The sequence below is a fragment of the Microtus pennsylvanicus genome, chromosome 4 (genome assembly GCF_037038515.1).
Source record: "Microtus pennsylvanicus isolate mMicPen1 chromosome 4, mMicPen1.hap1, whole genome shotgun sequence".
Taxonomy (NCBI): Eukaryota; Metazoa; Chordata; class Mammalia; order Rodentia; family Cricetidae; genus Microtus; species Microtus pennsylvanicus.
The window spans coordinates 73,437,305-73,454,771 of NC_134582.1; the positions used below are offsets into that span (position 1 = coordinate 73,437,305).

The 17,467-nt window shown below is 45.1% G+C and overlaps 1 protein-coding gene across 3 annotated transcripts; it reads left to right on the forward strand.

Moving 5' to 3' along the window:
- Window positions 1-9,489: 9,489 nt before the first annotated feature.
- Window positions 9,490-12,769, forward strand: LOC142847998 (procathepsin L-like). Of its 3 annotated transcripts, none has more exons than XM_075969404.1 (7): window positions 9,490-9,615; window positions 9,886-10,008; window positions 10,103-10,249; window positions 10,428-10,672; window positions 11,135-11,208; window positions 12,060-12,168; window positions 12,574-12,769. In XM_075969404.1, exons 1-7 carry the CDS (start codon window positions 9,490-9,492, stop codon window positions 12,671-12,673), a joined length of 924 nt encoding a protein of 307 aa, XP_075825519.1. In that variant the 3' UTR covers window positions 12,674-12,769. The 3 variants fall into 3 exon arrangements, with proteins under 3 accessions (XP_075825519.1, XP_075825516.1, XP_075825518.1); XM_075969401.1 differs by having other exon boundaries at window positions 10,428-10,652; window positions 11,046-11,208; XM_075969403.1 differs by having other exon boundaries at window positions 10,428-10,652; window positions 11,046-11,205.
- Window positions 12,770-17,467: the final 4,698 nt, after the last annotated feature.

The window sequence follows — 17,467 nt, forward strand, 5'->3', positions numbered from 1 at the left end:
TGCCAGGGCTGTTTCTTTCTGTTTTATCTTTTTTAAAATTATTTTAATTTTTCAATTTGTTTTTTTCTTTTTGCTTTTGTTTTTGGTTCTTGTTTGTTTCCAAGACAGGGTTTCTCTGTGTAGCCCTAGCTGTCCTATTCTATGTAAGCCAATCTAATAAACTCACCTTTATATATTATATATATATATAATCTCTGCTCTAGTTCTCTAGGAGACCCTGAAAAATAAGGCAAAAAAAATGAAAAATGCTGAAATAAAAAATTTAATATTAATGAAGCTACATAAAACACAAAAATTGGACAGATAGCCTATGCTCATGGATTGGAAGAATTAATATTATTAAAATATATTATCCAAAAGAATCTACAGATTCAATGTAATTCTCCTAAAAATATCAAGAACGGCTTTCTCAAAACTGAAAAAAAAGAAATTCATAATAGCAAAATTCACGTGCTGCCAACATTAAACACCCGCTGCAGCCCAATCTTTAGTGGAGGAATTGAGCTGGACCATCACGAGAACCGATGCAAACAGTAGCACAAACTTGCAGCAGAAAAAGTACCCGAACCTGACATAAGTGCACAGACAAAAGGAATAGGATGGACCGTAATCTGGGAGGTCCATCAATAGCTGGCTCCTACCAGGAGGCTGAGAATCCAGTGGTCACTCAGTCCATAAGGCTGAATATCTGTCTCAGTAGTTCCAATCTGATGCCAAAAGCCTAGAGGATTTCTAGAGAGCTACTGGTCTTCAGTCTGCTTCGGAAGCTGCACAGAAAGATGCATTCTAACCCAGCTAAGGCATGCAGCAATCGGACAGGCAGATTTGCCAGCAAGAGCTGAAGCAAGGAGGCAAAAAGCCAAGTTTCCTTCCATCTTTTTTTTTATCTCTGTCTCCACAGTGAGGCCCTGCCTCCATTCAAGATGGCTCTTCATGACCCCAGAAGTCCCCAGCTGCTTTCGGTTGACTCTGGATCCTTTCACACTAACAACCATTATTATCCACCTGTCTTGCTTGTGCATGGTTTCCATCCGTGTGAACGTTTCCCAGCCTTTCGCGTCCAGCCTTCACGTTTGTTTTTATGTGTGAAGTGAGCTCCTCTCTTGGGTCATATTAACAACCCCTTCACCCACTCAGTAGCTTTTACATTTTAACTCTTTTACATAAGGATTTTTGCTGATGGGTAATAGCTGTTCCTGCTGTGTTACTGTTTTCCAAACATGTCGTGTATTATTTGTCCCATCTTTTTGCTGTTCATCTTTCTGACTTGATATTTCTGTTGTAATAACTTATTTGGAATAAAACTAGTCTATTAATTTCCATCGTATGTTATTGTACGTGATACTGTGTACATACACATTAAAGACCTTTGACTACAAACACTCCTACCCCAGACCTTTTTCCCCTCTTCTCCTAGTCCACTTTGCTACCTAAGACAACTTCCCTTACATTTTTTTTAACATTTTTTTATTGATAAAAGAAGAATAAAGAAAAAAAAAACAAATTTCCACCTCCTCCCAGCCTCCCCTTTCCCTCCCCCTCCTCCCACTCTTCTCCCCCTCCTCCCACTCTTCTCCCCCTCCTCCCACCCCTCTCCCCTTCCCCCCACTCCTCTCCCCCTCTCTCTCCAGTCCAAAGAGCAGTCAGGGTTCCCTGCCCTGTGGTAAGTCCTAGGTCCTCCCCCCTCCGTCCATATCTAGGAAGGTGAACATCCAAACTGGCTAGGCTCCCACCAAGCCAGCAGATTGCGTAGGATCAAAACTGCGTGCCATTGTCCTTGGCGTCTCATCAGCCCTCATTGTTCGTCATGATCAGAGAGTTCAGTTTTATCCCATGCTTTTTTTGGTAATAGTCCAGCTGGCCTTGGTGAGCTCCCAGTAGATCAGCTCCACTGTCTCAGTGGGTGGGTGCACCCCTCGTGGTCCCGACTTCTTTGCTCATGTTCTCCCTCCTTCTGCTCCTCATTGGGACCTTGGGAGCTCAGTCCAGTGCTCCAGTGTGGGTCTCTGTCTCTATCTCCATCCCTCGCCAGATGTTGGGGTGAGTATCTGGCCCGCGGCGCCAGCCAGGGACGGGGATCTCGGGGGTCCCTTGGCCTCCTGTCTTTCTTGGGCTCTCTGCAGGACCTCTATTCCCTGGGTACTGCCTCTTTCTTCCTGGCACACCCAGCTTCCGTCCAGAGGCCCCCCCCACTTCGCCCCCCCCCGCCCTCTTTCCCTTACATTTTTATGTAACATATGCATGCATAATTACATGGATCTGTGTAAGATTGAGCAAAATTAAGAAAGCTCATATCTTTCTGATACTGTAGGTCATGAAAGCATCAGAAAGACAATCACCATGCAGTTGGCACCAATTTTCCTACAGTTAACATAACTTCTTTTTTTTTTTTTTTTTTTTGGTTTTTCGAGACAGGGTTTCTCTGTGGCTTTGGAGCCTGTCCTGGAACTAGCTCTGTAGACCAGGCTGGTCTCGAACTCACAGAGATCCGCCTGCCTCTGCCTCCCGAGTGCTGGGATTAAAGGCGTGCGCCACCACCGCCCGGCTCATAACTTCATTTTTATGGCTAAAAAAATCCCATCACGCATATACACTGTATTGTCTTTAGTCCTCTGTGATGGACAGGTAGGCTGGTTCCATAGCTAAGCTATTGAGACCAGCACTGCACTAAGCGCTGGTTTGCAAAGAGCTCTGAGATGGTGCCTTGAGCCCTTCAAGTAGATCTAGTCTTCATTCTCTCAGGTAACTCCGTACTAACTTCTAAAGAGCCAGACTCATGTATAGTCCTAGCCATAGAAATTTGTCCACACTGTCAGAGAATTTGTTAAAAAATCTGTGCCTCTTTTTTGTCTCACCATTTGGCACACAACTGAAGGCAATGATGATTGTCTCTCCCCCAGAAGCCATCATGTGCCAATAGTTCAGCAGTGAGTAGTAGAGCCCCCATGAAGCCATCTTGGCTGTTGATGGTTCAGTCTTGTCCAGGCCCCATGCAGGTAGCCACAGCTGCTGGGAAGTCACGTTTGCAACAGTGGTATCATACCTTAAAGATATTTCACGCTTCTCCATATCTTTCATCTCTGGCATTCTTTCCAATCCCTTCTTACAGTATTCTCTGAGCCTCAGAGGAAAGTCAGAGGGTTATAACAGGGTGTGTCCACGTGTGGAATTGAATTTCATATAGCCATAAAAGGCATCAGGAATGAGCTTGGTGGAGCAACCGCACATCAGAGAGCTTACAGTTAATAGCATGTTGCGTAGGAGAGAGTTGGTAAGAGTAGATTGTACACACGCCCAGTGCCAGAAGCGCAGTTCTCAGATGATGCTTATGCAATTTGCTTGACTTAGATGCTTGACAATGTGCACACAAATAAGAACACCATACTGTACATCAAAAATATATGCAAACTTTAATGGCAAAACATCATTTTAACAGGACCTATGGGTGCTAATGTAAAATGCAGGAAATTTTATATTACTGAGCAAAACTTATGTGTTATGTAAAGCACCATTTGATGTAAGTGGACAAAAGGAACTTAGGAAGATTTACTTTTTCCTTCTTAGAAAGCAGGTACATAGACAGAAGGCTGAGGACCATGTTGGAGGGTGACGGGGTCCCAAGTGACTTATCTGCTGTGCCATTTCGGCATCAGTTTGCCTACAGGAAGAACACAGTAGTCGTTCCTCCTTCAAAAAGACTAGAAAGAGAAACGGGAAGAAATACCATTTGCCATTCTGTCAGGTTCAGTCAGACAGCAGCTCGTGCTGTGTCCTGGGCTCCATCCCTCCGAGGCTGTGTCCATCATCACTCTTAGGTGGGTGACTATTCGGTGAGCCCTTGCCCATGCCAGTGCTGAAGCTGTCAAGCATAGGTAGAATTTAGAACTCAGAAGCATTTCGTTCTCCTTTTTACTTTGGAGGGAAAGAGTGCTGGATCTCTAGAAGATCAGGAGGAGGACGCCAGCTTCCCACGCTGACAAGGTGGCTGCATCCTGCACATGCGACTCCAGGTGCCTGTCTCCTGTATGACAGTGAGCCCATGGAGCCCAAGTCCACTCCGTGGTTTTCTACGGGAGGTTCTGCCCAACACATGGTAGCCGGTAATTCTTAGGTACCACGAAAGGCACTTCCTCACTCAATTAAGACATCAGCATAGATTCCAGTGGCCAGGGAGGACATGTGTGCTCTGGAAACCAAAGCTCATTCCCTTAGAGGAAACCATTTTGTCACGATCTAAAATGTGCCTACCCCACAAACACCTGAGAGGGCTCTGCAGCTCCCACCAGCACACCTGCCGAGAGAGGTCGCGCCTGGAAACCTCATCGATCCTGAGCTAGGGCCTCTCCTGAGACAAGGGTCCACATCCCAATCCCACAGGGCCTTTTCACACAACCATCCCATTTTCCTTTATTAAAAGATGGTATTATCAAATATCTGTCATCCCCATTGCTCTCTTCCTCCACCTCTTCCTCTTCCACCTCCTCCTTTGCTGTTGCCTACTCCTCTATTCTTCCCATCCTAAAATTTGAAGTCCCCAGGACCAGAACCTGAGGAACTTTTTCAACCCCTTCAGCACCTCCACTCTGCACGTCCAAGGTCAGTTTTTAAATTTCACACATAGGTGTGGTTGTGTGGTGTTTGACTTTCCATCCTTTAACTTACTGTCTTCCAGACCTGTTGATGATACTGGCAAGGACCAGGTCTACCTTTTAAAGAAAGATTGTATTACATGGTGTAGATATACCTACCACATTTTCTTTCCATAGTCTTCAGTTGAAGAGCAGGTAGACGCATTCCATACTTTCAGCACTGCGACCAGTGCTACAATGATCTATAATGACTGAGCACTGACAGGAAGAATGTTCTGTGTCACCTCAGGTGTTAAATGTCTTCCTGGTGAAGCAACGTTTGGTAACACCTATACTTGAGTTTCTGATAGGGGAAACTTGCCAACAGTCCTATCTGGGACATTTGCAGTTCATGTTTTTAGGAGCACTGTGCATGGGACAACACCACACTTGGCGCCTGCAGAAGATAAGGAATCAAAAGAATTTGACTGACGAAGTTCCCGCCTCAGCTTACAGTCTGCACGTGAACACTAGCAAAAAACACCTGCAACTCCAGGACACCCTGGGTCCCAGGTGGAGCCAGTTCATTGGGACAGACAAGGGGGCTTCCATGTGGGGGAAGCGAAGGCCTGACCACAATGTCTCCCCAGCGCCCCTCATAACTGTCATCAGATGTCTTATTTAAAAAGCTTATTTGGACACAGAACCAAATTTTTCAGAAACTTTTTATTTTCTTCTTAAATTAGCTTCTGGCTATTGATCATGTTTAGAAGGTTTAGGGAATTCCCAGAGTGCAGAAAAAGATTCCACACACTGAAAAAATGGAAAATATGATAGTCCGTGAAAGAATTCTAGAACAAACACACAGCAGGAGTTATCTTAGGGAGATGGTTTTATGATGGGAATTGAAGTTGAATGAAAGCCGTATATCATTACTTGTGTGGTCATACTGCACACAGCACGAAAGTTACCATCTCAACATGAGTATGCTGTGGATCAGTGATCTTCTCTGAGCTGTGCCTCCATCACTGTCATCGAGAGCCCGTGCACTTACAGCACCTCAACATTGGCCCAGGTTTATTGATCACGTTTAGTATGGATTCTTCTCTTCTGCATTTCCATAAGTTACCCCTTTTCTCTACGGGCTTGTCTGCACTATACAAGCCATAAAAAGTTTCATACTTTATGCAGTCTTTTGTGTCTGGATTATTCAAGACGAGGCTCTTATCCTCCACCAAAAAGTGTCAGGACTTTGTATGTGTTTAAGGCTGAAATCATTCCTTTATTGAATACTCAATTTGCTAATCCGTTTTCAGTGGAGAAGTATTTGTCCTTGCCTATATTTTTTGGATACTAGAAGCAATAGTAGTAGAACATTTGTGCACATGATTTTCTTTCCTCTTGGGTAAAAATACTGGAGGAGAGACACATGTGCATCTCTCCGAGGACTATCCCAGTCTTCTCTAAATTGTTATTTCAGTCCACACTTACAGACGAGAAGCAGAAGGAAGAAAATTGGCAATGGCTTTTTTGGTGGAAGAAAATTTTACCTTTTTGCTTTTATCTCCCAGGATTTTGTGAAGGACCGACAGTTACAAAAGGAGCCCATGTTCTTTGCTGACTATGCAGACCCCAAGCAGCTGGGAGGCAGGCAGACCCTCTCTCCGGACAGGATTTCAGGGCTGTACTGTCTTTTTTTATTTGCCTTTTGCTTTTTGCAAAAGCATAAATCTTTCCTTTTCCTATTATTCTTCTGTTCACAGTGGAAAACAGACTTGACAAATAAGAAATTTCAACGCTGAAACTTCTGAACTCCGATGCCTCAAGTTGCAGAACATTTCAGGGTCCATCCTAAGACTTTATGACAGCAATATCTGCATTAAAAAGAAAGCTATAAGCAAAAATGAGGAGCCAAGGGCAGGAACTGTCTCAGGGTACCCAGGTGCTTGCTCACCTCCTCGGCAGCTTTGGGGTATGGACAGCCCCAACTCAGCTTCAGGAGGCATGAAGGCTGAACAGTTGCCATGACTAGACCTCAGCGTCATCAGCTCAGAGTATAGATCAACCTAGAATTCTATAAGACTGAGTGAAAGTGTCACATTTTGATCTAGGCAGTCATCTCTACAATCTTCTCTTCAAAGTTTTTCTATCCTTGAGAACTGGCATTGGATGGACTTGGAAGGCCACAGCCACACCTGGTGCTTCTGGCAAGCATCAGTCATTCTTATTTCCTTGACCTTTCTCTGATTCTGACCTCTGCAACCCACCTGTGACACTCGGGGCTGAACTGGGAACTCATGATAGCTGTAAACTGCGGGAACTGAGTCCCTCTCACTAGGAAGGGATTCGGCAAGCTGTCTTCAATCTGCTCCTCGTTTTCCTGCAAACTGCCCGCACCTGTAGCTCTGTGGTGATGACAGTTGCAAGATCACGTGTGTGTCTCTAATTCCAGAGATGTGCTAATGAAAGGGATGAAAGGTCAAACTTCCTGTTAGCCTGCTGCAACAAGGAGAGAGCTACAGGCCTGAGCTGGTTTCTACATGGATGATAAATAGGTCTGAAGCAGAAAGAAGCTTATGAATAAGAAAATCATACAGCTCCGTGTTTTAATCAAAGAACACAGAACATGCTTAACCAACGTTGTTAGGAAGAGATCACAGTGATATCTCACTGAGCATTGTTTTCTACAGTGGGCTTTCTATGAGAAATCAGGGCTGAGAAATCCTGTGGTTTGTTTTCCTTAATGGCTCAGTGACGAGAGCTTCTGCCTACACATCGTAGATTGACAGATGCTTCCTCACCCAGAACCATCCAAACTCTATCTCAATCCCAGCATGAAGCTCTTTCAAAGGAAAGCCTCTGAGTTCAATCCGAAGCAGAGACCAAAGAAACGTAACCTTAAACTCAGTGGTGCCAATCAAAGCAGACCCCTAATACTGACGACTTCCCTGTTCTTCACCTAGGTTTGTGCAGAGACCTCACAACTTTTCTGTAGCTGAAGATGTGAGAAAAGAAAGACCCCAAAGTGAGCAGTCAAAGGAGGTGAATTAGAAGTACCCTGAGGCTCAGAACACCCCTCACCCCAGTCCAGTCCTAGGTTTGCTTCAACTATTTCCTCCTTGTTTGGAGATTGCCTTCCCCTAAAGATTCTTAGTAACCCAGCTGCCATCCTCCCTGACCCTTGGGAGAATAACGCCAGAGTCTGCAACCACCAGGAGACCCAGCTTAGCTGTGGAATCCAGGGGAGACTCTCAGCTAGAATATAATTGCTCATGAAGCAGCACTGACAATGAATTTAACCAAAATTTCTCCTTCTAAAGGAAAAATAGGATTATGATGGAAATCCACCTGGAGCTAGCTAGGCCTTTCTGTCCTGAGCCAAGTGCCAAGCCCTCTGTGGAAGCACTTTCTCTGCTGTCGCTGGACCCACACATTCCGCTCTTCTCCTGGAGCAGGGACCCACTGCTCCTTCCCCGCAGTCCACCAAGGCAGCCCACACCCAATGCCTCAGGAAAGGGTGGAAAAAAGTGACAGTATGAGCCTGCAGTCCCACAGCCTGGAGGTCCAGTCCACTTGTCCACCTAGTCATTTGCAGGAAGTGTATCTGGTCAGGGACACTGTCCTGGAGCCATATCTTAAGGATTTAAAGCCTGTATCCACACGCAGCTGGAACAGAGCCTGGGATCTCAGCAACCTCGGAAGACCTGAGACTGTGAAGAACACCTGCCCAGCTGTGGACGTCCCAGGTGAGTCCCATAGCTATCCCAAGGCAGTCTGGGAACTGACATTGGAGGAGCACCCTAGAAAGGCTCCTTGCAGGACCATGCAGCTCCCTCAGGAATGGGAATACCAACTCAACCTTAGCAGACCTGGTGTGGGAATACAGAGAAGGGTGGATGGGGATCCCAGGAGGTCACTCGACACTTCAGGGGGCGTATGCTGTTCAGTGTCCGAGTAAGTTGAAAGTGAAGGCCTGAGCACAGCAAGTGCCAGCTTGTCCCCCAACTGTAGCTGCCATGGGCATAGCTCCAGTGGCAACAGGAAACATCATCATGCATACAGCTGCCAAGAAAAATCCACTGGTCTACTATGACAGGTTGAGGAGATGAGCTATGGCATGTCCCTTGTCAATTGCCCTATCTCAAGTGTTACATAAAAAGCTTACAAGGCTTGATCCCAAATATACAAGTGCCTCTGTCACCCAATGACTTACCCTTGTGACCAGTCCTCAGTGAGACAATGAGATAGGGTTCTAAAGGTACATCCCAGTTATGAGGAAGACATATTCCTACCTATTGTCCTTCCAAGATTTTCCAGATAGGACATCGCAGAGAGATTTAAGAGGGGAAGAAGCCAAGGCATAATGGCCTCAATGTATACACTGGCCAAGAAAAAAGATGTCTGGTGCCCTCAAATCATGCAGATCTCTTTGTATGTACTGTGAGTCACACTGCATAAATCTTGTTTAGCTTTCCTGAGCTCAATAAGAATGGCACAGACCCTGAGACAGCTACGTCCTAAGACGTTAACTGTTGCTTTAAGCTTCTGAACCAGAAGGTGCAGCTAGACACTGTGCTGAGCTAAGTGCACAGTGCACACACACTCCAATGCATGGAGCTCTGGGCAATTGCTCTTCTTCTTCTTCTTCTTCTTCTTCTTCTTCTTCTTCTTCTTCTTCTTCTTCTTCTTCTTCTTCTTCTTCTTCTTCTTCTTCTTCTTCTTTTCTGATGGAATCCCTTTATGTGTGCTTTAAAAATGTGTTCTTAGTCTTTTCAACAATCTTTAGGTAAATCGTTGATAGAATGGTTCAAATAATTTCATTCCTTGTGGCAACCTGAATTTCTGAGGTAGAAATATGATTTTATTGAAGCACTGAGGTCATCAGAACCGCATTTCTTCTCCATCTCTAGGTTCTGGAAGCATGAGTCCTCTTTTCTTCCTGGCCACCCTTTGCGTGGGGGTGGTATCAGCAGCTCCAACACATGATCCCAGTTTGGATGCTGAATGGCATGAATGGAAAACAAGACATGGGAAAACATACATCACGGTTGGTGCCATGAAAACTACCAGGGGCAATACAGAGACCATGGTCCTGGCTGTGTCAAGTGTATAGAGTTTACATAGTGAAAGCCAGTTTCTTCAGGGCACGACCACAGTTTAGGAGCTATAATAGCAAACCACACTGTTGACTGGGGATTGGATTGTGGCTTCCAGGGGTGTACGGCCTCCCTGGGTTCCCACCACCTGTAGCAATAGGTCCACGAGGGAACGAGCATTGGGCGTACAGTAGAATGACCACACGCTGTATTGATTCCAGCATGAAGAAGGACAGAAGAGAGCAGTGTGGGAGGACAACAGGAAGGTGATTGAGCTGCACAACGAGGACTACGCCAAGGGAGTGCATGACTTCAGCATGGAGATGAACGCCTTCGGGGACTTGGTGAGTGCACACGGATGACAGAACGGGATCTCCTCTCTTCAGCTCTTCGTCAGCCATCTCTCCTTTGCAATGATTTCTTTATTCTTTCTTGAAGACCAATACAGAATTCAGGGAATTGATGACTGGCTTTCAAAGCATGGGATCCAAGGAGATGGATGTGTTCCAGGAACCTCTGCTGGGTGATATCCCCAAGTTTGTGGACTGGAGAAATCATGGCTATGTGTCTCCTGTGAAAAACCAGGTAGGACATTTCATATTCTCAGTGTCATTGTCCAGTTGGAAGCCAGGCAGGAAACGCCATTCTTGATTTGCTCACTGTGGATCTGCATACACCTCGCTGTGAAATTATTGTATCATACGAATTACTGTCGAACATCTATGTTAATTTTGTAGGTGACAGCTTTTTCTTTCTTTTCTAGGGTCAATGTGGTGCTTGTTGGGCATTTAGTGCCGTTGGTTCCCTAGAAGGACAGATGTTCCGGAAAACAGGCAGACTGGTTCCTCTGAGTGAACAGAACCTAGTGGACTGCTCCTGGTCGTACGGGAACAGCGGCTGTGACGGTGGCTTGATGGAGTACGCCTTCCAGTATGTGAAGAACAATGGGGGCTTGGACACCAGGGACTCCTATCCTTACGAAGCACGGGTAAGAAGTAGTCCTGTGTTGTTATTCTAGCTTAGGTTTTATACAGCATAAGAATTATGCAGATGATACATTATCCTAAACATTCATCTTTCCATGGTAGAATCCATCCTATTAAACCCTGAGTGCTGCTGTTAAAGTGTCAGCCTGTGCGTGCTGGTCTGATTCCATGGATTGTCATTGGCAGAACATGAGCTAGTTTCTACCAGCCACTGAAACCTACCAGCTCATCAGGTCATGTGAAATTTTATGAACACAGAAGCTTGGAGACCCTCAGCAGCATGTGCTGAGTCACCTGTGTGGATGGCAGCTGAGCCGAGCGGAGTTCTCACTCAGGGTCCCCAGGAGGTGGACGGCAATAACCATGATTTTTTTTTTAACCTCTGTCTTTCAAAGAATGGAACCTGCAGGTACAATCCTAAGAATTCTGCTGCTAAAGTCATGGGCTTTGTGAAAATCCCACCAAGTGAATATGTCCTCAAGAGGGCTGTGGCCACCGTGGGGCCCATCTCCGTTGGAATTGACACCAAACACCATTCCTTCCAGTTCTACAGGGGTGGTAAGTGCTTTCCAGGAATCATACGAAGCTGTGCCTCCACCACGGCTCATCATCTTTATGTCTTATTTTCACATAAACACCTTGAGTTTTAAATATTACATTCAAAGGGAGCAATATTTATGATTTGGTTTTGCTTGACATTAAGAACAATCCTATGAACTTGTGTCCAAGGTTGTCTTTTAATTAGCAAGGTGAGGTCTTATATGGCATAGTTTTATTGAATTTTCTGTCTTTGCTTAATCTTTTAAGATTTTAATAGCTAGTCCATTTCTGTAGTTCCTTCTCAGGGGTGCTTCTGGATTCCTGTATTTTGTATTTTCATGTGGTTTCTATGGACTGACATACTTTGTAAGCAGGTCGAGATTTCTTACATCCATTCAAGCAAGTGTTTTCCCTGAGGATTTTTGCAAACCTTTATTTCTGTTATGTTACATAAGAGTTTATGTCCCGGGGCTGGAGAGATGGCTCAGTGGTTAAGAGCACTGACTGCTCTTCCAGAGGACCTGGGTTCAAGTCTTGGCACCCACATAGCAGCTCACAACGGTCTGTAACTCCAAGATCTGACATCCTCACATGGACAATCATGTAGCAAAATACCAATGCAAATAATATATATGTGTATATATATATATATATATATATATATATATATATATATATATATATAGAGAGAGAGAGAGAGAGAGAGAGAGAGAGAGAGAGAGAGTTTATGTCTCAAGTTTTGCTAACACAGGATCACTCCCGTCTGTATGACATTGTACCAAAATTAGAAATTTTCCATTATTGTGGGTGGACAGCAGTCACAGTGGGGTTACTGGAGCCTCTAATTTGGCCTTGATTTTGTCTCTCAGGCATGTATTATGAGCCAAACTGTAGCAGCAGTAAACTGGATCACGCCGTCCTGGTGGTTGGCTATGGTGAAGAATCAGATGGCAAGAAATATTGGCTGGTCAAGAACAGGTATAAATAACCAAAAAGCATTTATGTAGGAGACACTAAAGGAAAGAACTGTTGGCAGGCAGTATTTGGGTGCAGGTGTTAGCAATTTACCCCACATATTTTAAATACAGAAGTTTCAAGTTGTGGTTATAACGATAAGACTCTCATGGTTTGGAGAGTGTTAAGATGGAATTTGAACCCATGCATTTCTAGTTCTGAGCTAAATGGGGGTGGGAAGATGCCCTGTCCTATCGCTGCTGTGGTTCACAGTCGCGTGTAATCAGGTGGTGACCTCTGCCTTCTCCCATCCTGTCTGTCAAGTGTGGCCTTAACTCTTAACTCTTAACTCTGTTTCATGGGAGTTAATGTCATGAAGCCTCTGTGCTGTGTTCTTTCCTCCTAATGGCGAATATGCTCTTCTTCCAGCTGGGGCGCAAGTTGGGGCATGAACGGCTACATAAAGATGGCCCGAGACCGCAACAACAACTGTGGAATTGCGACACATGCCGTGTACCCCACTGTGTGAGCTGCTGGGCAGCAACAAGGAAGAAGTGGGGAATGACACGGAGGAGGGGGGCTCCCCTTCCTGGACCAGCCTCTGCTGTGGGGGAGTGACACCTGAGTCACTGTGGATCCACACTCGATGTGACTTCTGGGGCATTTTTCTCCAGTCAAATGTGACTGCCGCTCTGCTACTGTGAGCAGATTTGCATTAATGAGTTATGAAATTTCGGTTTTTTACAAGATGTATACACTTCTTATAAAACCTACATTTAAAAGACTGATGGGGATTCCTTCTGTCTTAGTTGCCATGGCTTCTCTTAGTCACACGTGATTCAGTGGCACAGAGGAGGTGGCGGTGGCGTTTAGGGCAAAAAGTGGGTGACTTTGTCATCAGGTCAATAATCCCGTCATGATCAGATTTTGAGGTACTCGCCATCAATCAGGGTCTAAAAGCATGTGAAACTTTCAGAATTTTAAAGTTTTAATTCACATATATTTCAAAGTTTAAATTATTTGCCATTCTGTGTAGCGAGATGGCACTTTGGGCTGTTCCATGGAACTGGGCCTGGGCCTTGACCCCCTTTTAGAGACGTCAGTTCTGAGTTCTGTCTGTCTCGTCACCTTGTAGCCAGGTCTCTCGTGACAGGATGCTTGCATGCTGAAGCGACATCTTCATAACCTACAGGGTTTTACAACACAGGAGCGTGGGATGCTGCTATTCTACCACTTTTCTTCATAGTTATTATTGATATCTTTTAGCACACATAACAGACAGGCATGAGCTCAGAGACCCAGTGAGCCAGCTATCTTGGAACTGCAGAAGAAACACAGCTTATCCTGTCCCCGGGCATTTGGTGATTACAAAAAGAAAAAAACAAAAACAAAAGCAAACAAAGAAAAGCAAACAAACAAAAACCAGTCTTCCTGCTGTTCCTGCAGCTTCAAAAACAGTTCACCTAAAGAGTACAATTAACTTCCCCATTCTTCCCTTAAAGAATTCTTCTTCCCCTTTTCCTGTCCTTAGCTACTAAACAGCAAGCTTTGAAGCAGGTATCTGCTCTCTCTTGAACTTTGGTCGATGAGTGAGTGTGTCCTGTGTCCTGATTACCCTATGACTAGAACTTGAGGAACCACCCCTCTGGCTTTAATAGATCCTGCTCTAGCTGGTTTTTTTTTTTTTTTTTTTTTTTTTGGTTTTTCGAGACAGGGTTTCTCTGTAGCTTTGGAACCTGTCCTGGAACTCGCTCTGTAGACCAGGCTGGTCTCGAACTCACAGAGATCCGCCTGCCTCTGACTCCCGAGTGCTGGGATTAAAGGCGTGCGCCACCATCGCCCGGCTCTAGCTGGTTTTGATCACCAAAGTCTCATCTTCGGTTTTTTCCTACAAACTGACCGATTCTTAAGGTCCACACAGGGCAGAGCTGAGCTGGAGGAACATCTGGTTCTTTAGAGAAAGGAGTGCTGCCGTGATGTGCGTGCTGTGCACTGCAGTCAGGTAACGTGATACGTGACGCTGAGATTCGGTTCCAGATGTGGACACATGGCCATCCTGCTGAGCTGTAAGAGCTGACACCTGAAGGTCAGGAACAGCCATTCAGAGGGAAGAGCAGGGTCAATGGGCCTGAGGAAGTGACAGTTAGCTTTGTCTATAGCAGAGAAAGAACGGTGAGTGTGCCCAGGCCCAGATCCTGGCAGTGGAGGTGCAGGTGATGAGTGTTGCAGGGTGTGGTCAGAGAGGGGAGTGGCTTGCAGATGTAGGGCGGAGTTTAGTGTGACCCAGGCCTGTGTGGCAGGTAGGTGTGAAGACGGCCTTACCGTGAGAGCTGTGTCTGACGGTCAGGGGTGCAGGGGAAGCTGGACCCTTGCCAACAGGAATCATTAGCAATACTCAACTTCACATTGAGGGAAAAAAAACAGGATACCTAAAGCAATCCTGGACAATAAAAGAACTTCCAGGGGTATCACCTTCCCTGATTTTAAGCTTTCCTATAGGGATATAGTAAGAAAAAATAGATGGACAAGTGGACGAATGGAACTGAAGTGAAGACATAAATCCACACGCCTATGAACACTCCATTTTTTTTCTTTTTTTTGATATTTCTTTTTTTTTAATTTATTATTTTTAGAATAAAGAAAAAAAACAAATTTCCACCTCCTCCCAGCCTCCCATTTCCCTCCCCCTCCTCCCACTCTTCTCCCACTCCTCCCACCCCTCTCCCCTTCCCCCCACTCCTCTCCCCCTCCCTCTCCAGGCAGGGAACCCTGACTGCTCTTTGAACACTCCATTTTTGACAAAGAAGTCAAACGTATACAACAGATGAAGACTCTATGATGACTGTTGGGGTAGTCATCAATCTGATTACAGGGGAAGGCCAGTTTAGGGACTTTCTAAACTGCTAGGAGTCTTAGCTGGGTCATTGGGGATTTCCCTAGCACCAGATTTCTCCCTAATCCCATCATGGCTATCAATATCTATCAAGATATCTTTCATTGCTCTCTCACTCCTTCCCTCCTTCAACTAGGCCATTATGTTCCCTCATGTTCTCCTCCCCTATTCTTTCCCCTTTATTGCCCCCTTCTCCCAGTTTACCCAGGAGATCTCATCTAATTCCACTCCCCAGGGCGATCCGTGCATCCCTCTTAGGGTCCTCCTTGTTACCTGTCTTCTCTGGAGCTGGGGATTCTGATCTGGTCATCCTTTGCTTTATATCTAACATCTTCTTATGAGTGAGTACATGCCATGTTTGTTTTTCTGGGTCTGGGTTACCTCACTCAGGACGGTTTTTTCTAGTTCCACCCACTTGCCTGCAAATTTCATGATGTCATTGTTTTTCATAGCTAAGTAGTACTCCATTGTGCAAACATGCTGCATTTTCATTATCCAGTCTTCTGTTAAGGAGCATTTAGATTGCTTCCAGATTCTGGCTATCACAAATAATGCTACTTGATGGAACCAGACGCAGAGATTCACAACCAACCACCAGGCCAAGCTCAGGGAATCCAGTCAAAGAGAGGGTGGAGGGAATATGTCAGCAAGGGAAGTCAAGATCATGAAGGGAAAATCTACAGAGACAGCTAAATCAAGTTTGTAGGAACTCATGAACTCTAGACCAACAGCTGTGGAGCCTCCATGGGACCGAACTAGGCCCTCTGCATGTGGGAGACAGTTGTGTAGCTTGGTCTATCTGAGGGGCCCCTGGCAGTAGGACAATGATCTATCCCTGGTGCATGAACTGGCCTGTTGGAGTCCATTCCCTATGGTGGGATGCCATGCTCAGCCTTAATACGATGGGGAAAGGCTTGGTCCCACCTCAACTTAATGGCCAGGCTTTGTTGACTCCCCATGGGAGACCTTACCCTTTGAGAGGAGTGGATGGGAGAACTGTGGTTGAAATGTAAAAAAAAAAAAAAAAATTAAAAAAACAAATTAATAAAAATTATACAATGGCCGGGCGGTGGTGGCGCATGCCTTTAATCCCAGCACTTGGGAGGCAGAGGCAGGTGGATCTCTGTGAGTTCGAGGCCAGCCTGGTCTACAAGAGCTAGTGCCAGGACAGGCTCCAAAGCTACAGAGAAACCCTGTCTCGAAAAACTAAAAAAAAAAAAAAAAAAAATTATACAGTGGAAAAGAAAATATCTTCAACAATGGTGTTGGTCTAACTGGATGTTGGCATGTAGAAGAATGCACATAACTGCATATCTATCACCCTGCACAAAATTCAATTCCAAGTGCATAAAAGAGCTCAGCATAAATATCCAGTTACATTGAAAAGGTGTAAATAGGCTGGAATGCACTGACACAGGAGACAACTTCCCGAGCTCCAATCGTGCAGACACTACAGAGTGGGAAAAGATTTTCACCAACCGGACATCGGACAAAGGGTTGATTTCCAAAATATGCAAAACCTCAAGAAACTAGAAATCAACAAACCAAGTAATCCAATTAAAAAACAAGCTGCAAGTCAAAACAGAATTCTCAACAGAATTTCAAACGGCTAAGGAACATTTTTTACATGGTCGACATCCTTAACCATCAGGGAAATACAAATCAAAATGACTCTGAGATTCTATCTTACACCTATCAGAATGGCTAAAATCAAAAACACAAATGACAGCTCATTCTGGAGAAAATGTGGAGCAAGGGAAACAATGCTCCATTGCTGGTGAGAGTGCAAACTTGTACAGTCACTTTGGAAATCAGTATGATGGTTTCTCAGAAAACTGGGAATCAATCTACTGCAAGACCAAGTCATACAACTCTTGGGCATCTACCTGTAGGATGCTCCATCTGCCACAAGGACCCTTACTCAACTCTGTTCATAGAAGCTTTGCAATAGCCAGAGCATGACAACAGCCGAGATGTCTCTCAACCAAGGAATGGGTAAACAAAATGTGGTACCTTTACACAATGGAGTATTACTCAAATGTTAAAATAATGGCATTATGATATTTGCAGGCACATGGATGAAACTGGAAAAATCGTACTGAGTGAAGAAACCAAGACTCAGAAAGACAAGAAGACAAGCATGATATGTACTCACTCCTAAGTGGGTATTAGCTGTAAAATAAAGGATAACTATGCTCCAGTCCACAGACCCAGAGAGAATAGATAACAAGGAGGCTCCAAGGGGGGACACCCACACCTCCATGGGAAGGGAAAATAGGAGAGATTTCATGAGTGGACTGGGGACTAGTGGGGATGGGAACTTGAGTGATCAGGTTGAGAGAGAATGGAGGGGGAGAGTACTGAAAGAGACTTCTGGAAGGAGGGGGGACAAGAGCAAGAGCAGATATATAGTCTGAACTGGCCATCTCC

Bases quoted from the DNA above. Each gene is read 5' to 3' on its own strand.
- LOC142847998 (XM_075969401.1), top strand. From the start codon at position 9,490: ATGAGTCCTCTTTTCTTCCTGGCCACCCTTTGCGTGGGGGTGGTATCA. The intron at 10,250-10,427 runs GTAGGACATTTC...TTTCTTTTCTAG, and splicing joins TGTCTCCTGTGAAAAACCAG to GGTCAATGTGGTGCTTGTTG. The intron at 11,209-12,059 runs GTAAGTGCTTTC...TTTGTCTCTCAG, and splicing joins CTTCCAGTTCTACAGGGGTG to GCATGTATTATGAGCCAAAC.